We start from the raw sequence: 23,750 nt of genomic DNA, 5'->3' as shown, positions 1-23,750 counted from the left end.
AAATGATAAAAAAAAGATAATGATGGCATTGATTTCCATTTCTTATCATTTTATGAAAATTGAATCAACTACAAGTCCCAATAATTAATACATAAAATAGAATAAGATGGGTAATTAATTAATTGTAATTATAATTCATAAGTGAACTTAATAGGAGTTATACAAAATTATAGTATTGCACTCAATAATTACCTCTTCACAAGATTAATAAACTTCATGACAATTAATAATATATATAGATTCTGATTATGATTATATTAACATTTTCATTATTATTAATATTATTATATTATTATTACTTTATTATATATATTATATATATAGATATTATATTCTATATTATTATTAATATTAAATTATTATAATAAATAAAGTTGGACTTATAATTAAAATTAGAATATAAGGGATAATGTTGGTTATCATTAGAATGACTTTTTACTTTCCCACTTTACTTTCTCACTTTACAGAAAACTCTCTTTTACTGCTTCATTCTCCTATGGCAAATCCTCTGCGCAGATTCTACTTGTGTTCAGAAACTATGTCATGCAACGAAACAGGTTTTAATTTTTTTCCTTTTTGCCTATTCTATTAATGTTTGTTTATGACATTTCTTCAAGTGAGATGCTTCATTTTGATCCTGCTACTATTTTTTTATTTCTTTTAGTTCATCTGTTATATATTTCAGTTCATATTTCGTTTTCATGGTAATTTTTTTTGGTATTTGTGTATTCTATTAGGGTTTCTTTCTGATAGTGTTTTTTCATTTGTGATATTTTATTTTGATAGTCAAAATTATTTCTATTCTATTAGGGTTTCTTTTTAACATTTAACCAAAAATGTATGATTTATGCATTTATTTTCTGCTGCTTTTTTATGTCTTCATCTCTGTTATAGATTCATTTATGATTTTTAATTATGCGTTTTAGCAGGTTTATTATTTCCAGAAAGTATTTTAGTGGATATTTGTTTGTGCTGAATTTTTTCCTTTGTTATATTTGCATTGTTAGCTGCAACCTCATGTGTTCAGACCAGTCAACCAAGTGGCAAAGCTGCCAAATACAATGAAGTTTACTTAACCAGATAAAAAGATGTGTAGTGAACTTGCCCGAATGGTGTTCCAATTTGTCTCGGAATTGAAAAGTCCATTTGAAAATTTTATGATCACTCTTTGCCTATTTTATAATGCAGTATTGTATAAAATTCATAAAGCTATTGCAACACTTCAAGAACTATGTGTTGGTTTTCTTTTGTATATAACACAATTGTGAAGTTCTGAGGAAGAGTTGTGACTTGGCAAGTCCCTTTTATATAGCACAACTTTATTGTAATGTGTTGCATGAAGTCAACCAAGTGCTCGAATGGTGTTTAAATTAAACTACCAAATCGAAAGTGGGTTGTATTAAGTGTAGAAGATAGAAGATAGATATGGCTTAATATGGTTTAGGCTTTAGGTGAACAATGCACAATGAACAATGTTTGTTGCAATAGTGTATAAATACAGGTAGTGGGAAAAGAATACAGGTATAATTATTTATGAAGTATTATTACTATATTAATAATTTTTTATACTGTTTTTTTACTGTTTTCTTTATGGTATTTTTTCTTCCAATGATTTGTAATATACATCCTCGTGAATAAATAAATTTTTTAGTGGTTAAATATCCATTCACCTTTATCCAGTATCTAAAAAAAAAATAAACGAATTCTAATTAAAGAGCATGATGCATATGTAAACATATATGTACACATCATTATAACATTTTAATATAGCACTTTCTTTTCTATTTTTAATTTTATGTATTTTGGTTCTATTTAATTATCATATTTCCAATTTTAAAATAACAAAAAAGATCTTTTACAATTAGACAAATATTTTTTTTTAATTAGTTAGCACTTATACATTTATCACTACAAGAAAAACTCAAATTACATACAAATTATTAATACAGATAAAAATCCATATGTAAAGTGGGCATTACATACAGATAAAATGTCGTATGTAAATGAACATTAAATACGGATTTTTCCGTATGTAAGCAAAAAGTCGTTACATACAGATAAAATCCGTATGTAATTTTAACGTTAAGAAGCGGGAAACATTACATACAAATTTCCGTATGTAAATTATTTATAATTTTAATTAAAATCAAAACTGTTACATACAGACGTTTTCCATGTGTAACTGATTTTAAAATTAAATAAAACATAATAAAAATTATTAACATAATAAAAATTATTACATACGAAAATCCATATGTAAGTTATTAATATTTTATTAAATTATTACATACAGATTTTTTTTATGTAACTTTTTTTTAATTGTTACATATGGATTGGTTCCATATGGAAGTTATTATTTTTTTTTTAAATTATTACATACGGACAATTTAAAAATGATAAAAACTGTAATATATATAAAAAAAAATCATTTATAAACTTATATTATTTTGTGAAATATATTATTTTTTTTTAAAAATTAAAATTGTGAAAAATGAAACTTGCGAATTTATTAACAAGCACACTGCATAACTAAATTTAATATATTATTTTATATATTACATAATCAATCTGATCAATTTATTAAAATAATTGCAATATATATTTAATAATTATAATTATAACTAATATATTATTTATTTTTCAATCTAATTTTATTTTAAGTACTCTTTTATTATTATGTTTGAATAAAATAAAGTTTACACTAAACTAGAAATATACTTAAAAATATACATCTTACATTAATTAATTACTTAAAAATATACATCTTACATTAATTAATTACTTAAAAATATACTTAAAGATATTACAATAAATTTAGTTTATAAAAATATACATCTTACATTAATTAGTTATTACAAACAACATATTATAATAAATTTAGTTTACAAAAATATGAATATATAATTAAATTAAAATAATAATTTACTTCTAATAATAAATATTATTTATTTACATATAATATTTATTTAGTTCTAATATAATTATTTTGTGAGATATATTATTTTCTTTTAAAAAATTAAAATTGTGAAAAATGAAACTTGGGAATTTATTAATAGTCACTCCATAACTAAATTTAATATATCATTTCATATATTACATAATCGACCAATTTATTAAAATAATTTCAATATATATTTAATAGTTATAATTAATATATTATTTATTTCTCAATCTAATTTTATTTTAATTACTCTTTTATTATTATGTTTTAATAAAATAAAGTTTAGAAGGTGACTAAACCATAAATATACTTAAAAAATATACATCTTACATTAATTAGTTATTACAAACAAGATATTACAATAAATTTAATTTATAAAAATATGAATATATAATTAGATTAAAATAATTATTTACTTCTAATATGATAAATATTATTTATTTACATAAGATATTTATTTACTTCTAAAATAATTATTTACTTCTAATATGATACCATATATCAACAAATAAAGAAAATAAATATTATAAAATATAATTAAAAATTAAATAAAAAAGAAATGTTACATACGGATTATTCGTATGTAACGTATTTGAAAAAGTCAAATTGAAAAGCAGCACTTCAATGGTGAAGTGAACCCTAAATCACAAACACCCGACAGCAGCACCAGCAAGGCCACATTCCAGCTGTTAGCGGCCACCACCGCAACAACCATCTCCACCGCAACCGGTACCACCGCAGCAATCGTCAGCGCCGCAGCAACCACCATCACCGTAGCAACCGCGACCACCGTCGTCCTGGTTCGGAGAAGAAGCACGAATGCAGTCACCGCCACCATCACCACCGCGCGACGTTTTGCATTCAATGGTCACCACCGCGTGACCTTCTCCGGTCAGTCGCCACCACCGTCGCAGTCATTCAGGTTGATTGTTTGTTTTTTGTTATTAAGCTGGAAATTTGTTGGGCTTTGATTTGTGTCTGCTTTTGTGTTTCACCACTAGCTATGGAATCTTTTTGCTTACTTTTTTTTGAGGTGGTATTGGTTATGTGCCTATGTGGTCAAGGAATGGAAGAAATGAGATTTACAATATTGCATATTAAAGAGGTGGTATTGGTTATGTGCCTATGTAGTTCATTATTTGTTTTTTAGTTTTTTTTTTCACATTTCGTTCTGCTTAAGTTGGTTCTTGCTTGTGTTGACTTGGAGATTGAGTTTGTGTTCCATTTTCATGGTTATTTTTGTATAGATTCAGCTGCTTTAACGAGGTTGTAGGAGGACTGTTACGTGGAACTCAAAGCTTCTTTTTGTACGGATTGAAAGGTTAGATTTAAGAGTTGATAATGCTGTAATAATTTGAAGAAATTGCATAAGATATGAAATTTTAAAAAATTGCATGATTTGATATCCAATAACTCCAAGTTGTTTTGGCCAATTTTCTTTGATTATACTTATCAATTGATGTAGTTGCTTGTTAATTGATTATAGTTATTATAATGAAATGTTGTAATAGCCAATTTGTGTGAAACAAAAACATTATCCAAATCTGGATGACTTATGGAAATCCATATATGGTTGAATTAGGCAGAGTTTGTAACACGAACTCTTACATGTTCGTTTGTAACACGAACTCTTACATGTTTGTTTGTAACACGAACTCTTACATGTTTGTTTGTAACACGAACTCTTACATGTTCGTTTATAACATGATCTCTTAAAAAATTCTTCACTTTTTGTCAATTGCTTTATGAACAGAACATGAATAAGTTTCCATCAAATCATGCATGGATGTATGATAGGTGTTATAGAGGAAGAGGTGCTTTGAAAGAGTCTTTTATATTGGGAGTTGAAGAGTTTATAACCAAAGCTTGCCAAAGAGAATGTTATCAGAATGATGGGGGAATAAGATGTCCATGTAGTAAGTGTGATTGTACAAGAATTTTGGAGGAAAGAATTGGAAGGTTCACCTCTACAAACATGGAAAGACTAGGTTTATGCTCTGATGGTTTTAATCCATATGTGCAAGCATCAAATGCACCCTATTCATGTTGGCCAATAATTGTGACCCCGTATAATCTTCCTCCTGAAATGTGCATGTCTAAACCTTATATGTTCTTGAGTTGTCTCATACCAGGCCCATTCAATCCCAAGGCAGGTATTGATGTATTTTTAGAGCCCTTGATAGACGACTTGAAGAAATTGTGGAGTGGTGTCCCAACATACGATATTTCAAGGAAAGAGAACTTCATGATGAGGGCAATGTTAATGTGGACGATTAATGATTTTCCTGCATACGGTATGTTGTCTGGTTGGGGAACTCATGGTAAATTGGCATGCCCACATTGCATGGAGCATTCAAAGGCCATCACTGCCAGCATCAAGCAACAATTTGGTGAGCCATGGCCAACATGGGGGCAATCCCAAAGGGCGAACGAGATATATTTTTTCAACGTTTTAAGGTACTTGTTTTTTATTCCCTTTAAAAGTTTTATATTTTACAATTTGGATTGATGATTCTTGTTGTTTTGTAGAGGAAGGTCACATGGAGCGTTGAGGACGAGGAAAAAGTTAAGAAAATTTCCATACAAAAGCTTCTCACACCCTTTCACAAATGTTTAAAGATGCTCGCCAAGAAGGTAAACGACCAGAATGGATTGGCAATAATGTTTGGAACAACCTCCTTGAACAGTTGAACATGCCTGTGTATCTTTCCAAATGTGATACATCTAAAAAGAATCGTTTGTCTGAAAAAGGTGGATGTCTGCACACTGGAGGATCTATTAGTGTTCATGAACACGCTATTCGTATGGTATGATTTCCATGTAATTTTTTTTATATTAATTTATGATTAATTATTATCTTCTTAATTTATGAAATGTTTTCTTTATAGACAGAGGAGCTTGGCCGCTCGGTCCATGTTGATGAAGTGTTTCAACAAACACATATACGAAAGAGCACTGGAGATTTTGTTGATAATAGATCAAGGCAGACTCATGTTAGTTATTTTAAACTTTTTTTAAACTTTTTTTTCATATACATTAATTAGTATGATAACAAATATTTTTCATTTTAATAGAAAGATTTTGAAAGTAGATTGTCTCAAGCATTATCTGAGTCACAATCTACCTCAATATCTACTCCATTAGATCCCGTTGAGGAGGAAAAATTGAGAAGCCGTTGTTGGTTAGAAAGTGTAGGTGGAAGGTACAAGGGACGAGTATATGGGGTTGGACGTGTTGATTGTCAGGACGAAGGTGTTAGTCGTTACCTACAAGAAACACAACCATCTTCTAGTAATAAGAAGGTTGATTCAGAAGAAATTGTTGAACTTAAGCAACATATTGAACGCATGGATGCAAAGTTTCAAAACTTTCAAAACTTTATGATGCAATATCTACCACTTGAGGTAGCAGCTGCAGCACAACAGTTTTTTCAGCAGCCAAATACCCCGCTACCAACTCAACCGAATCAGCAGTCAAATGAAGTGCAACATCATAGTAATCATGATGAACAACAAAATTCACCCGGTGAAGATTATAATAATTATTAGCTTCTCTAGAACTTTGTTTTAATGAAATACATTTTAGATATTTGGAAATAGTAAGTATTGTATGTATGGACAACTTTTAATGTGATGATTATTTGTCTTCTAAAAACTGAAATGTACTGAAATGTTGATGAATATATGCAGGTGTAGAATTTGGGGTGCTTCTAAATACAAAAAATATAGGGTGCTTCCAAATACAAAAACTGATGCTGCTGTGTAGAATGTTACATATGGATTTATCCGTATGTAAGTTTGTCCGTTAATTACATACGGATTTATCCGTATGTAATTACATACGGATTTATCTGTATGTAATTATATACGAACTTTACATACGGATTTATCCGTATGTAATTACATACGGATATTACATACGAATTCAAAATCCGTATGTAAAAATTATCTACGACAGTTTTACATACGGATTTTTGTCTGTATGTAATACGTACGTAACGATGTTTTACATATGAATTTTGTGTGTTATATACGGATTTTGGCTGTGTGTAATTTGAGTTTTTCTTGTAGTGTATTATGAAGTAGAAATAAAAAAGTGGTATACTTTTTCATATTGTTCTTTGCATTTGTCAGACATATTATGCATTTCGTGTTTGTATGGGGCATCCTGCACAAAACCAGTAGTTTGGTAGTGCAAGAACCTTTATTAATCCAATTTTGGAATCTGCAGGCACCTTTATTAGTGCAATTTTGTTCTATTGTGTGAAACTTTGTTGTCTAGCCTAATTTGATTTTACTTTAGCAGAATAAGAATATCATGTACAGATACCTTAACCCAAATTGCATAGTGTTAAAGTGCAACCCAAAATGAAAATTTTGGATATTCACGCTCTTAAATTTCAATGTTGAGTAAGTATTTGACCAATTGTTTTGTGACTTGAATTGAGGAATTAATTGAACTTCACTAATAACTCTATATTCATATGGATCCAGATGAGTCCAAGTCTGCAATAAACCGAAGGAAGATCATCCTTCAAAAGAAGTTCAACAAAAAAACTAGCAAACTCACAAGTAGAAACTCATGTGCTTTTTATTTTTTTGTAATGTCGAATTTATGTTTATCATTGATGACTGACTGTATTTCTTTAGGCACTTCAGATAAAAATTACAATGAACAAAGTTCTCAGACAAACACAATTTCATTTGGAGAAGGAGATTTTGTTTTAAGAACATGTATATGACTTTGTAATTGTTGTTTATTATTTACTACTAATGTATTCCAATGAAAACGCACTGTAGATGTCCATGACAAATCATACCACAATCTAACAAAGAAAATGAAGATGCTTTTTAACAAAGAAACCACAAGCCAAAGGAATAAGTTAACAACTACTACATATGGATTAAACTACACACAAAATGCATTTTTTGGCAGAGACAGTACAAAAGATTTTTGTCTGTCAAGTAATGTTAAGTCTACAAGAAACTTATATTCAAGTTGGACCTTATATGCAGGTAATTATTTAGAATTTAGAATGTAAGTTTTCTGAAGCAACTGCTAATGTATTCAATATCAAAATTTAATGCTAATGTACTTTACAGTTCATCCGAAAATGCAATAGAGGAACATTCCATGGTTGTTACCCCACGATGTACAACCAAAAACAAAAACTTAAGAGGTACAAAGCGTATGTTGTAACAGAATGCAAGATCAAACTTATAGAATAGACAACCCTCATGTCCTTTAAGTATAGGTAAGTCTTTAAGCCTTAGTTATGAAGGGATATTGTATATCATTAACTAAATTAATAATTGTTTGTACTATTTTTTATTTGCAATTAGTCGTTCTCATATAGTAAGTGACGTCTTAAACCATGAAATTCAATAAGTTATTCAATTAATACTGTCATATCTTATTTTAAACTTTGATGACAGATACTCCAATGTTGGCTCAAATATCTTTTTTTTTTTCTGAACTCCAAAAGTGATTTGAGTATGTGCAAAATAAGAAATTATATCAGTTACCTTTTAATAGTAAGTACTCATTGTGGAACACATCGAAGAATTGATGAAGAACAATTGGGTTGCAATTGTAATTTATTAATTACTGTTTATATGTACCTATTTTTTATATCAATAATTTTTTTATACAGGAGAAATTGAATATATTAAGTGTTCTGGAGGTGGACACCATTCTTACTGTGTCTCTCAGAATAAAGCTATTAGATATCCTTTAAACATTATGAATTCATTTAACAAAACATTGTATTATCCTGAATCGTCTCCAAATTATGAAAATAATGGTAAATTATCTTTAACGTGCTTCCTCATATTGTATACATAATTGTTCCCACATCTAACTATGATTATTTTATTTATCTCAGATGATATATACAAGAATTTTAGAAGTGAACTATATTCAAAATCTGATTTTCAAGGTTAGCACATTATGCAACTGTTGATATTGTATAATTACTGTGAGCATATTAGCACATTATTAATTGATTCATAGTACATCATATTAGAACTCATGATTACTGTATAACATTTTAGCAGGTGTATTATAGAAACCAGAATTATGAGTTTTTTTAATTTTCAGATGTTCTTCATGTTGGTTAACCTTCAATTGAATGTGTTCATTGTGGAGTTGTTCTATGGTTTGAGGAACGAGCTGATAAATCAAAACGTCCACAAGGAGTTCAATTTTCTTTATGTTTCTAAAAGGGAAAAGTACAACTACCTTTACTACAAAGACCTCTAGAAGTGCTTCACAAATTATTAAACGATGAAGATCCTAGAAGCAAGCATTTCTTAGATAACATTAGAACTTACAACAATATTTTCTCCTTTACTTCAATTGGTGTGAAGATTGATTCTTTTATGAATAATGGTTGTGCACCTCCGTAGTTCATACTTAGTGGCCAAAATTATCACCATATTGGAAGTTTGTTACCAGAGTCAGGTTCAAATCCCAAGTTTGCACAGTTGTATATATATGATACAGAGAATGAGTTAATTAATAGAATGAGCCATTTTCAGTAAGTATTTATGTAATTACTCATATTTAAACATTCTATTTTTCGCATTGTTTATGGTTAATTCTAATGGATATGGTTTCAGGTCAAATAATGATAAATCCATACTTGATAAATCACTGGTTGGTGATGTCAAAGAGATGATTGATGAGTACAATGTTCTTGCTAAATCCTTTCGAAGGATAAGAGATGTTTCTGTTCAGGATACACCATCAGATTTTACACTTCGATTATTTAGAAATAGATTCAAAGATCCAAGAGTGTACAACACGCCGTCATCAGATGAAATAGCTGCTCTAATTGTGGGAGATTTTGCTAACATGGGCGTAGGCAAAGATATAATTATCAAGAAGTATTGTGGTAATTTAACAAGGCTTCATGAAACACACACCGCTTTCATCCCATTACAATATCCTTTGATGTTCCCCTATGGAGAAGATGGTTATCAATAAAATATTTCAATAAGGGAACGACACCGTGGTAGTGAAACTAGAAAAAGAATCCGTGTTTCCTTAAGGGAATTTATTGCATTCAAAATTCAAAAAAGAAATTGTGAGTTTGGTAACATTGTACATGCACATAGGTTGTTTCAACATTTTTTGGTGGATTGTTATACCATGATTGAAGCACAATGTTTGTCTATCATTAGGGCAAATAAAAAATTAATTCGGTATGAAATTTTGAATGGCTTACAAGAAGCAATTAACAGAGGAGAGATTGATCCTTCTTGCGTTGGCAGCCGTATGGTTTTTCCTTCATCTTTTACTGGTGGTATGCGTTACATGTTCAACAATTGCCAAGATGATATGGCCATTTGTAAAAGATTTAGTTATCCTGATTTGTTCATAACAATAACATGCAATGTCAATTGACCAGAATATCGTGATGCTCTTAAGCCAAAAGGATTAAGTTCGTCAGATAGATCTGATATTGTTTGTAGAGTCTTCAAAATCAAACTTGATCAAATGATGACAAATTTCAAAAAGAATAACTTTTTTCGTCAAACAAGTGCAGGTTATTATATTAATTATCTACACTAGAATGTTTTCTGCATATTCGCATAATTAATTCTATATATACTTTTCTTTTGTTTCAGGAATGTACACAATTGAATTTCAAAAAAGAGGTTTACCACATGCTCATATACTATTATGGTTGGATGGATCGAACAAGCTGCAAAATGCAACAGACATTGATAAAGTCATATCTGTTGAATTACCTCACCCAAATTTGTATCCGAAATTGTTCAAAGTTGTTAAAAGCTACTGTACCGACCAGTCCTTGGGCTTCGTTTGACCACTAGTAATGATGGGGCCGCGTAAGGTGGGTCCCACGAGCGGCATGGGTCAGTGTCTCGCGAGGCACGTGCGCCAAGGTACCGAAGAGGTGGTTAGACATTGATCACCAGGATGTGCCGATGTGTCACCAGGCAGTGTAGAGAGGTCGGGCATCGGTGACTCGAACAACAGAGTTGGGCCATGAGAGGTGGATCCCAGACCACACACCAATTATGAGTTAGGGAGAAGCCTATGTCACAAGAGTCCATGTGGTGTGGATGACGCGTTCGGGCATAACACAAGTAAAGAGCCACTGGAAAAGATACAACCTGAGAAGGTCACGTTCCAGGGGTGAGCTGCACGCATGGCACGTGAACGGCTAGGGCGCTCCCATGACGGGTGATCCCAGAGGTTAGGTGCACGAGTTGGCACCCAGGTGGTCATCCCGTCAGAGGTTGCACTCCAGTTAGGGAGCCCTACGCGCTAGGTTGCCCTAAGAGTGGGTAATAGTGGCGCTGGGGCCCACCCTCAGAAAGCCTATATTGGGTAGTGGAAACAGTGGAAACCCTGGACTATATAAAGGGTAGTAATAAACCTAGTAAGGGACGCTATTCATTGATGCCGCTTTACACACAGATTACATAGGAGCTTTTTACAGTTTACTTTGGTGTTGCCTTACACTGACTCGAGCGTCGGAGTGCAAATGGCCTCTAGGGCGCCCTTTGTCTTTGTGATTTCAGGTGTTTGATCGAAAGAAAGGCACGAACGAAGGCACAGAGAATCAATCGTTGCGACGCCACCCAAGGAATTCCCGATGCCGTTCTCGCAAGCAATCATGGATGTTGTGATACCAGCCACGTCTGTGGAGCCCAAAGCCACCTTCAGCGGTGTAGAGGACCCAAAGGCTCACCTCACGACCTTCCATACCCAAATGATGTTGTTGAATCAAGTGTGATCAAAAGCTTTGAAGAATCCAAATCTTAGTGTTTGATGGAAGGCTGAAGTTGCTTGGAGTTGCTGCTGTGTTTTTAGAGTAGGATCTGGGTAGTTTATCTTTGTAATCCACTCTTTGTTGAATCTAAAGCTTAAGTGTTTTCAAATCTTTTAAGTATAAAGTGTTTTTCAAACTAAGTGAAAAACAACCTGTTGTTTTGTCGAAACAACCGATTGTTTTACACTTAGGTATTTTTGAAAAGGTTGAAAACTGTTTTGGTTGGTTGACTTGTTGTCAAACCAAAACAATCGATTGGTTCTTGAAATCAATCGATTGTTTGTTTGAAAATCTTAACAGAATCTATTTTATTAGTTAAGTGTGCTTTAAATGATTTTCAAACTGAATGCGCTCCTTTTTTAAATGCTTTGACCAATATTTGAAAGCTATAAATAGTTTGTTAATGTTTTATAACAAACAAGAAAAGAGAAAAAAAGATTTGAGCTTTTTAGAGATTGCTTTCAAGATTTGAGTTTTCACCTTTGAGCTTTGGTTTTCTCAAGAGAGAGTGGAATAGGATTACATCTGTATTGATTTCAGTTCATTCTGTAACAAGTGTAATTCGTTCTGAATACTTTGTACATTCTGGTGTTGTAAAGCCAAGAAGGGTTGTGTGCTCTTCAGGTTGTCAAGATCAACATTCTTGGTGGGTGTACTGAGCCAAAGGAAGTGTGTTTCTTGAGGGGATCAAAGTCACTTCTTTGGTGGTGTTTGTGTGTAATCTGTAATTGATTGCTGAGTGGATTGCCCAATTGATGTGAATGCAATAGCAAGAATACATGATTCTTTGACATTCTTAGGAACAACTTGAGTTGGTCATGAATTGGCACTTTAAATAGAATTGGATCAATGTTCTAATTCAAGAACTCACCAAGACTTTGCACCGAATCAAAGCTCACGTGGAAGTCCATGTATTGTCAAATTGAATCAAGCAACAAGAATGGAAGAAAACACAAATGAACTCAGCCAAAAACAGAAAACTACCGAACAGAAATTGAAATACAGCAAAGGACCGAACAGAATTTGAAGAACAAGTAAGCTATAATGAAGAACATGAAAAGGAAACAAAGCTTGAGAATAGAAAACTTATGGAGATGGAAGGAGAGGTGAGTGATCACGCCACATAGAGTGTGGATACTCCAAGATTAGTGAGTTGCCACCACTTGAGGTTCACCATAGACACCCAAGATAAGACTTGATGAAGGCACCAAAGCTCTTCCAATTTCTCTCTCAAATTGAGTAGAGTTTTCTTACTACAATTTCCAAATCTGATTTGTACAAGGGCAACACCTTTATTTATAGCCTATAAAGTGCTGAAATGCTAAGCTAATCAAATGCAAATGTGCCCCTAATGACATACAACTTTCGGCGCCAACTAGTGCATGTAGGAAGTGTGACTTTCCTTCCTAGTTTGGCACCTCTTAACTCATATCTACACTCCCCCTAGCTTCCATTACTAAGTTCATATCCCCCTAAGCTTCTAATATTTCTAAACTACAACTAAGGATGCTTTTACAAAAGAGGTTTCTTATGTTTCCCTCTAAGCACCTTCCTAAAGACTAATCTATATATTTTCTACTTAAAGAGAGATATTCAAAATGAAGCCTATTATTTGAGTGTTTGTAGACTTCTTTATCTTTAGGCTTGATCTTCTCTTTGACTTCTTTTAATTTGTGAGAAGACTAGAAGGAAGAACTTCAAATGTGTAGGTGAAAATCCTCTTCCTTCATTAATAAAATCCTCTCCTATTGGATATCCATCATACTCCCCGAGTTGGAGAGAATTCGACCTCGAATTCTGAGATCCTGCACGTAAAAAAGTCAGTTTATGTGTATAAGTAAAAATTGAAGACAAAGATAAACATGACTTAGCCTTAGGAAATGATGGGATAGCAGAAAAGGAGGTTTGAAAAATTGACCAAGTTGGAAAAATGTGTTTGGGAATGATGATATCGTGTGGAAAAAGACCTCTTAAATGGGAAAACCCATTAGGAGGTAAAAAATCATCCCTAACACGTTTTAACCAATTTGGTGTTGCAATAGGAACCTTAGGTAATGAAAAAGATAAAGAAGAAGAAGACCTTGGAGGGTCCATTTCAGGCATAGCACGAGTCAACATGATGGATTTAGTGGAGAAAATGGTTTGACTCGGTAAAGTACTTACTTCTTTTTCTTTCTTATTTTCTCTTTTAGTTTTCATTTTGATGTGGTCCTCATGAACTTCTATGGGAGAGAGAGGTTTTAAGACAACCTTGCGCCCTTGGAAGGAAAAAGACATAGTATTGGATAGGCCATCATGTAAAACATGTCTATCATATTGCCAAGGCCTTCCTAAAAGAAGATGAGTTGCTTCCATGGCACAACATCACATAAAACCTCATCCTTATACTTTCCTATTGTAAAGTTAATGAGGACTTGTTTGTTAACCATTATTTCACCTTCGGTACTTAACCATTGTAATTTATAAGGCTTGGTATGAGAGATAGTGGGTAAGGCTAACTTCTCCACTACTCTTGTACTAGCCACGTTAGTGCAACTTCCTCCATCAATAATCAAGGAACATAACTTGTTGTTGATAAGACATCGGGTATGAAAAATGTTTTCTCTTTGAGTATCGTCCAAAGATTTTGGAATTGTTCCCAACATACGCCTTATCATCAACAAGTCACCTTCACAAGGACTTACACTCTCATTTTCACTGGATGGTTTAGAAGGTGAAGCATGCCTAGGTGAGTCGAAATCATGCTCACTAACTACAATGCCATCATGCATATACATATTTCTTTTAGAAGGGCAATTTGCAGCTATGTGACCATATCCTAAACATTTAAAGCATTTTTTATTAGACATTTTTGTTGGAGATTTAGGCCTAAAAGTAGATGGCTTAGATTCCTTGGGTTGGAAAGAAGAATCTTGGGAAGGAAATTTTGAAAAAGACTTGTTGTTCTTCCAAGATTTGGAATAGTAACCATCATTTGGGGAGTTTTTAAAAGAGTTTTTCTTAGCAAGTTGGGCTTCCACCTTCATTGCTAGATGAATTAAAGACCCAAATGATGAATACTCTTGTAATTCCACAATATCTTGGATTTCCTTCCTTAGCCCACTAACAAACCTAGCAATCAAAGCTTCGTCGTCCTCACGTATCTCTAACTTACATAAAAGCGTTTCTAAGTCTTTATAATAAGCGTCCACACTTAGCGTGCCTTGTTGAAACCGTTGGAGTTTCAACATAAGGTCTTTCCTAAAGTGGGGCGGTACAAATCTAGCGCGCATTTGAAACTTAAGAGAGTTCCAAGAGTCCACGGGAGGACACTTGTGAAACATAATGTCCTTTACAAGTCCATGCCACCATTGCATGGCATAATCACAAAATTCTAAAGTAGCTAACTTATACTTATGCTCATCTTAGACCCCATGTAGGTCAAAAATCTGCTCACACTTGGCCTCCCAATCAAGATAGATGTTAGGATCACTATCTCCATTGAAACTTGGAAGCTTGACCAAGGGAAGTCTAGCTTTAGCCTCTCGGTAATAGCCATTGTCACGGTGGTCTCTCCCTCTAGGATCATAGCCATGAAAGGAATGATTTGGCTCTCTTCTTCTTCGCACTTCTTCACGGCCAAAGGCATTGGATGATCCCCTAGACAAATGTCTTCGTGAATGGTGCGCTGTATGGTGAGCATTAGACGGTCCAGCTTGTTGCATGTCCAGTTTTTGCAACCTTTCCTCCAATCTTCTAATATGGCGTTGAGCTTCTAGTAATTCACCACGAAGAGAAGCTTTAGATGGTGAATTCTGCTTGCAAGATTCCTCACTAGAATATGGAGCCATTTTATCAAACAGAAACAGCAAACACAAAACAACAAACAAATGTTAGGAAACAAAGTCAGCTAAAGGAAATGGAAACCAGAACCGAAGTGAAGTGGTCACTGAAAATTCACTCTCAAAGAAAGAATGCTCTCTGCACCAAGCTTATCTCAAGGCCTTAGTAATCCTCAAGTGAAAAATGCCAAAGCAAGAGCACACAATCTTGAAAGTACTTCACCACAAAACCAAAGAAGAAAGAATGACAAACAAGAAAAGGTATAAGCAAAGAAAGGTAATTGCAAAAGGAATACTATATGTAAGACAAACTCAAAGATTAATGAATGAAAGACAAGCAAGAAAATAGAGAACTCAATGAAGAAAGAAGGCACACCAAAAGAGTCCTAGAGAAAAGTACTAGAGTAGATTTAAGAAACAAAAAAAACAAGCTACTGGAAATTATTTTTTATGCAAACTGTGCTATGTTTACAGATTTAACTGTACTGATTGAAAGCGAACTGGAATGTGAAAAATTAACCACAGAAACTTCAATGTCTCAACTCAATAATGGCACTGGAATGAGGTAAAAAAAAGTAAGCCAAATGAGAGAAATAAATTTTTCAAAACTGCTGCCAGATTACCGTATTTTTTTCGGCAGAATTGTACACTTTTCGTATTTTATTTATCATTTTTTGTGTACTTGGAATTTTTGAGTACTTCTTTTTGCTATGCTTTTGGAACACTTTGAAGAATGTAAATCCAAATTTTCACAAATTTCCAGTGAGCCAATTAATTGCAGTAAATTGAAAACAGTAGCACGTTTGTAAGAAAACAGAGTATCCTATTTAGGAATGAAAAACAGTATGATGAACTAGCAAAGACATAATGGAAATTGTGTATAGGAACTTGTATAGGTCTAGAATACAAGCATGAACTCAAATCTAAAAAGGAAAATGCACAAAGGATCAAGCAATAAACTCAGAAACAGAAAGTAAACCAAAGCAAGAAACAATCAAAGCAATAAAAGTACTACAAGAAGTGATGACAATTATGGAATAACATGACTAAGACAAAACTTGACATGATTACAAAATTAAAAGACATATCACAAGATGTAACAACAAGTGAAAGGAAGCTTAAGGTCAGCTCAAGGAAGTAGAATGCCATTCCAAAAGAGCAGCCAAACTCATATGAACAATGAGTGCCATAATCCTTTTCACAAACACTTGGTGTAACAAAAGAAAAACAACAAGGAAACTCAAAATAAAGCCTAAAACAGAATGGTAAACAACTTGAAATAAAGAGCTCTTGAAAATAAAGTGCAACACAACTCAAAAATTAAGCAACACAAAACCTAAACTCTAGATACCACATGATGTGAATGCAATAGCAAGAATACATGATTCTTTGACATTCTTAGGAACAACTTGAGTTGGTCATGAATTGGCACTTTAAATAGAATTGGATCAATGTTCTAATTCAAGAACTCACCAAGACTTTGCACCGAACCAAAGCTCACATGGAAGTCCATGTATTGTCAAATTGAATCAAGCAACAAGAATGGAAGAAAACACAAATGAACTCAGCCAAAAACAGAAAACTCCCGAACAGAAATTGAAATACAGCAAAGGACCGAACAGAATTTGAAGAACAAGTAAGCTATAATGAAGAACATGAAAAGGAAACAAAGCTTGAGAATAGAAAACTTATGGAGATGGAAGGAGAGGTGAGTGATCACGCCACTTAGAGTGTGGATACTCCAAGATTAGTGAGTTGCCGCCACTTGAGGTTCACCATAGACACCCAAGATAAGACTTGATGAAGGCACCAAAGCTCTTCCAATTTCTCTCTCAAATTGAGTAGAGTTTTCTTACTACAATTTCCAAATCTGATTTGTACAAGGGCAGCACCTTTATTTATAGCCTATAAGGTGCTGAAATGCTAAGCTAATCAAATGCAAATGTGCCCCTAATGACATACAACTGTCGGCGCCAACTAGTGCATGTAGGAAGTGTGACTTTCCTTCCTAGTTTGGCACCTCCTAACTCATATCTACACTCCCCCTAGCATCCCTTACTAAGTTCACACCCCCCTAAGCTTCTAATATTTCTAAACTACAACTAAGGATGCTTTTACAAAAGAGGTTTCTTATGTTTCCCTCTAAGCACCTTCGTAAAGACTATTCTATATATTTTCTACTTAAAGAGAGATATTCAAAATGAAGCCTATTATTTGAGAGTTTGTAGACTTCTTTATCTTTAGGCTTGATCTTCTCTTTGACTTCTTTTAATTTGTGAGAAGACTAGAGGGAAGAACTTCAAATGTGTAGGTGAAAATCCTCTTCCTTCAATAATAAAATCCTCTCCTATTGGATTTATGATGGATATCCAATAGGAGAGGATTTTATTAATGAAGGAAGAGGATTTTCACCTACACATTTGAAGTTCTTCCTTCTAGTGTTCTCAAATATTAAAAGAAGTCAAAGAGAAGATCAAGCCTAAAGATAAAGAAGTCTACAAACTCTCAAATTGAGTAGAGTTTTCTTACTACAATTTCCAAATCTGATTTGTACAAGGGCAGCACCTTTATTTATAGCCTATAAAGTGCTGAAATGCTAAGCTAATCAAATGCAAATGTGCCCCTAATGACATACAACTTTCGGCGCCAACTAGTGCATGTAGGAAGTGTGACTTTCCTTCCTAGTTTGGCACCTCTTAACTCATATCTACACTCCCCCTAGCTTCCATTACTAAGTTCATATCCCCCTAAGCTTCTAATATTTCTAAACTACAACTAAGGATGCTTTTACAAAAGAGGTTTCTTATGTTTCCCTCTAAGCACCTTCCTAAAGACTAATCTATATATTTTCTACTTAAAGAGAGATATTCAAAATGAAGCCTATTATTTGAGAGTTTGTAGACTTCTTTATCTTTAGGCTTGATCTTCTCTTTGACTTCTTTTAATTTGTGAGAAGACTAGAAGGAAGAACTTCAAATTTGTAGGTGAAAATCCTCTTCCTTCATTAATAAAATCCTCTCCTATTGGATATCCATCACCAGTGGATTCTGGGGACAGGATGTAGCTCTTGGTTTAAGAGTGAACCAGTATAAACTGTTTGTGTATCTCTTTCTTCCCTTAAACTCTTTTAAATTCAGTTGTTATTGTTTTACTAGTATAAACAACCGATTGTTTCGCAGAATCAATCGATTGTTTTTCTGGTGCTTTGCTACTGAATTCCTAATTTGGTTTCTTGCAAATAATTTCATTCTAGCTTAAAAAGTTTTCGAAAACCACCTTTAAACAATTCACCCCCCCCCTCTCGTTTAAGTCCATACATTCTAACAGATGTTGGTTGGGGGTTCTGACGCGGTGCGATGCAAGCTGTTCATGAGCACATTGGTGGGAACAACGATGGATTGGTTCATCAGCCTCCCTGATGGCCACGTGACGTCATTCCTGCAACTCACTAAGATGTTCAGAGAGCAGTACATCGCGAATCGGGATCCCCCACCTGTCTCTTACGATCTCTTTGACGTAAGACAATATCAGGGAAAGTCCCTGGAAGAAATCCTCAACAACTTTGGAGCACAGGTGGTGAGGCTAAACATCAAGGACGAAACAATGATAGTGCACGCGTTCAGAAAGGGGATCGTGTCAGGGCCTTTCAACGAATCACTCATCAGGAACCACCCCAAAATATTCGGCAAGATAAGGCGCCGAGCGGTGGCTCACATTGCTGCGGAGGGAGAAGTCCATGAGAAGCGCACGTGCGTTGTTCCCACGCGCCCACGTGCACTAGGTCAACCTTAACCCCTAAGGGTACATGAGGCAATGACAAAGAAGAAGACCCCGACGAAGCAACATCCCTACCAACCCAGGAAGCCCCAAACCAGGGGGCATGCAAGAGAAAATGTGCCACCAAGGCACGACTTCATGGTAGAATTAAAGGACCTCATCGCTATCCACAACATAGCAGAGAGACTTCGACAAGAAGCTTGGGCCCAACAAGAATGCCTGGTGTTAGATCCACCAAGCGTTCGGTCACCCCATACGCAACTGTTTGGTGTTGGGTCACCAACTAGATGAGTTGGTGAAGAACAGCTTCTTGAGGGATTACTTGCAGGAAACACAAGGTGTTGCGGACGTGGCGGTGACAGGGGGTGACTAGGGGCATGAAATCCCCGTGCACGGTGAAGTCTACACCATTTCGGGAGGTTTTTCAGGAGGAGGGTGCACCTCTTCTCAGCGGAAGAGATATGCACGAGCAATGATGTTGGTAGAAGCGCAAGAGGCAGATGACGCCCTCGACGTCGACCTCGTCTTCACCAAGGCCGACCTCCGAGACGTCGTCCCACACGATAACGACCCCGTGGTGATCTCAATAGTAACCGTTGGGAGGAAGGTACACCGTGTACTGGTGGACCAAGGAAGCTCGGCAGACATGATGTTCTGGACAACTTTCAACAAGTTGCAGTTGTCCTCCAACCTGCTAAGGCTTTATACTGGCTGCCTGTACAGTTTCGCGGGAGACCAGGTGGAGGTGCGTGGGCATTTGGAGCTGAGGACCACCTTCACCGACGGTACCACGTCTAGTACGGAGAACATCAGATACCTCATCGTCAACGCCCCCTCCGCATATAACATACTGCTAGGTAGACCTACGCTAAACAGGAAAAGAGCGGTTTCATCAACGAGGCACATGAAGATGAAGCTGCCTGACGTGGGGGGAAAGGTGATTACCATCAAGTCAGATCAGAAGGAGGCTAAGAGTTGTTATGAGAGCAACCTCAAGACAAAGAGAGGGGTGTTCATGGTTACCACCAGGGCACCGAGTGAAGAAGGGGTCGCCCCACCAGAGAGAGTCGCCCGTGAGAGGCGACCCGAACCATCAGGGGAAGTCCTGAAGAGGGAGATTGGAGGTAGGATGTTCAAGCTTGGCAAATTGCTAGCCCAAGCAGCACAGGACCAGATCACCGAGGTCATAGCACGACACCTGGATGCCTTCACATGGTCCGCCTCGGATATGACAGCCATAGACCCTAAGGTCAGGCCTGTCCACCAAAGAAGAAGGAAGTCCAACGAAAGAAGAAAGGTGAACCTGGACCTACTGGATGAGGCTAGGGAAGAAGCAAGAATCAAAGCTGAAGCGTCGAAGAGAAGGGTGGAGTACAAGTACAGCTCGAAGCTGAAACCTCGCCAGTTCCAGGCCACCAACCTGGTGATGCGGAAGGCCCACCCATATCAACTAGAGAACAAGCTATCCCCCAAGTGGACTGGTCCTCTCAGAGTGATAGAGGCCCTTAGGAATGGAGCATACAGGCTTGAGACGTTGGAGGGAGGCGCGTTTCCTCGTACATGGAATGCGACCAACCTCAAGTTTTACTTCAACTGAAGAGTAGCCTTGTACATAGTTCTTAGGGGACACTCTTTTTCCCTTATGAGGGTTTCTTAATGAGGTCACCCAGTAAATTTCGATTGAAATATATTCTCGAATTTTTGTACAATACAATTACGAACTGTTCCCATGCATTAGAGGTCTCGAGAGCGGGAAAGGTAGGTTCGTAGAGAACACTTCCCCCCTCGAGTGAGAACGCCAAGGTCAAACGAAACAGTTCACCAGATAAATCCTCTTCGCCTTTGAGCGAAGATGAGGTCAGTTACGAACTGTTCCTTTGCGTTAGAGGTCTCGAGAGCGGGAAAGGTAGGTTCATAGAGAACACCTCCCCCCTCAAGTGAGAACGCCAAGGTCAAACGAAACAGTTTACCAGTTGCGAATTCTGTTAAGTTTACCTTTATAGCTAGGTTTTTTCTCTCTTCAGGCAGTTACACTTTGGATGCGTGGCTCGCATCCAACCCAGCACGTGTCGCTATCTGGGCCGGGGTAGCAGGTAGCACCCAGCCCTACACGTGTCACCATCTGAGCTAAGGTAACTCGAGCGTCATTTCTGCACTATATCCAACCCTACACGTGCCATCATCTGGGTTGGAATGACAGGTAGCATCCAACCTTACACATGTCATCATCTGGGTTGAGGTAACTTGAATATTATCTTTGCGTAGTTACTAGCCACACGACCAAGTCCCCTATTCGAGGAGTAATCTAGCACGTACCACGCTGTGAAACACCACATGACAAGGCAAGTATCGGATGCAACAAAGTGCATCATCTCTGTGATATCGCTTGTCGTGAGTGCCACCCTCCTTATTGCTACGCCGTACACGTTCTAGCTGGGGAAACCTTGCCACCAACGAATGTCCACTCTGGAAATCCTATCGCTGATGAGCAAGTTGTTCCCTTCAACCCACTCGACCTTCACGCCCCATGCTGGCGCAACAACCATCTTACTGGACTTACTCGCTTGAAACTACTCTTCTGAGCCTCCAACAGTTTTAACTAGGTTTCCTGGAAGATCCGGCGGTGTGCCCCCATTGGCGATGTCTGACCACCCGAACTTCCATTGTCTAACATCTAGGGTTAAATTTCCGGCGACCTACGTGGCCTTGCGCGTTGGCGCTCATACTGTTCATCGATTTGACAGTTTACCAACCCCTTCGATCGCTCGACACGTGGACCTATCAACGACCATAATTCCGTGTCGCTTGCGCTTCTCGCAACGTTCGAGACTCTTCAAAACTTTTAAACACTTTGCGCCACTTCACTGTTTCATTATCTTCTTCCTTACTCCAAACTCTCGAAACACCTCAGCGAACGCTTCGACTCCCTCAATCTCCATCTTGCTGAACACTTTTCTGATCATCAAAGGTAACTTTTTTATCACTCCCACTGATATTTGCTGCATTTTAATCGGTTTGCATCATCCATTAACTGTCTGGAGCATACGTTATGGGATGTTTTCTCTGCTTTGCTTTTGTTTTCTGCGTTTAGGGTTTCTAAACCTTTTCTCTGCGAGCCCCCCTTTTTCTTCTACCTCCCTCTCTTCAGTTGAGTCTTTCTGCTTACAAACTCTCATCTCTTCCCATTTTCGCCTTCTTGCAGCTTCTCCGATGGCTCGCTCCAAAGTTACACTAAACCCTCCTCCATCTCCTTGCAACCCTCCGATGAACACCCGTAGGGCAAACCCTTCCTCCTCCCGCGACCCCCAAAGGGATCCTAACGTCCCTTCAAGTCAGGTCGTGAGACCCGCGTCTTCTCGACCCAGCCAACCGCAGCCAAACCCACCTCACACCAACGCAGCTGTGAGGTTCCTTCCAAACTACAAGCAACTATACCCTTGGGCCTCTTCAGCCCTGTTGGGTGAGACTTCCTCCATCAACACCGACCGCGACATCCTCCGCCTTCAGAAAGGTGACCAAACTCACCTTTCTTTCAGCAAGGAACACGATGACAAGGTATCTGTGCATCCTTGTCCTCCTGGAGAGCCTATTTGCACCGATAACCAGGGGAGCGACGGCGGCCCCTTCTGCTTCATCTATGCCACAATGTTCAAGAAAGTCAAGCTCTGATTCCCTTTCACCCGCTTCGAGAGGGAGCTCCTGACCGAGCTTGACATAGCCCCCGCCCAGCTTCATCCCAACAGCTGGGCGTTCGTCCAGGCCTACCAAATCATTTGTGCACACTTGGGACATCCGGCTTCAGTGGACGTGTTCCTCTACCCATTCGAGGCCAAGAACCCGGGCGATCGTCTATGGGTTAGCCTCAACGGGTTCGCTGGGAGGTCCATCCTTTCCATCTTCCAGCAATCTTATAAGGACTGGAGGGGGAAATTCGTGCGCGTTCGCTGCAACGACCGAGACCCTTCCCTCCTCGACGGGTTTCCCTTGTATTGGGTGAACAAGGGAAAGAAGGAGTTGAGCTTCAGAAAGGCCAGAGGGCCAGAAAAAATGGGGGAGCTCGACAAAGACTTATGCAACTTCTGGAAAGGAGTTGCCTCTTCCAACGTGACTCTTCCTACTTCCTCCATCATCAACTACGAGTTTCTCGAAGGCCAACTGGATGTTCACATAGGTTTGTCCTTAAGTCTTTGAGTTCCCCTAGTTCAAACTTGCATCACCTTGTCCTTACTCTGATGTTGCTGTTCTGATTTGCGTATGGTTTTAACTTTTTCCATGCATTGACTTACACTGCTTATCTTCCTGTGCATTATTAACTGTCGAATCTTTGTGCTGGTTGGTAACTGTTGGCCCCTTTGTTCAGATATGATGCTGGGGAAGGATAGGATGGCTGAGCTACGCTCCATAGCCA

General features: G+C 36.7%; 1 protein-coding gene across 1 annotated transcript; it reads left to right on the top strand.

The window, feature by feature from the left end:
* Nucleotides 1-19,814: 19,814 nt before the first annotated feature.
* Nucleotides 19,815-20,939, top strand: LOC137838685 (uncharacterized). Its single transcript, XM_068647918.1, has one exon. It carries the CDS (start codon nt 19,815-19,817, stop codon nt 20,937-20,939), a length of 1,125 nt encoding a protein of 374 aa, XP_068504019.1.
* The last annotated feature ends 2,811 nt before the right edge of the window (nt 20,940-23,750 follow it).

Source organism: Phaseolus vulgaris, chromosome 4 (assembly GCF_000499845.2).
Source record: "Phaseolus vulgaris cultivar G19833 chromosome 4, P. vulgaris v2.0, whole genome shotgun sequence".
Classification (NCBI taxonomy): domain Eukaryota; kingdom Viridiplantae; phylum Streptophyta; class Magnoliopsida; order Fabales; family Fabaceae; genus Phaseolus; species Phaseolus vulgaris.
This window is presented reverse-complemented; position numbering and strand designations above follow the sequence as displayed.

Bases quoted from the DNA above. Each gene is read 5' to 3' on its own strand.
- LOC137838685 (XM_068647918.1), top strand. From the start codon at position 19,815: ATGATGTTGGTAGAAGCGCAAGAGGCAGATGACGCCCTCGACGTCGAC.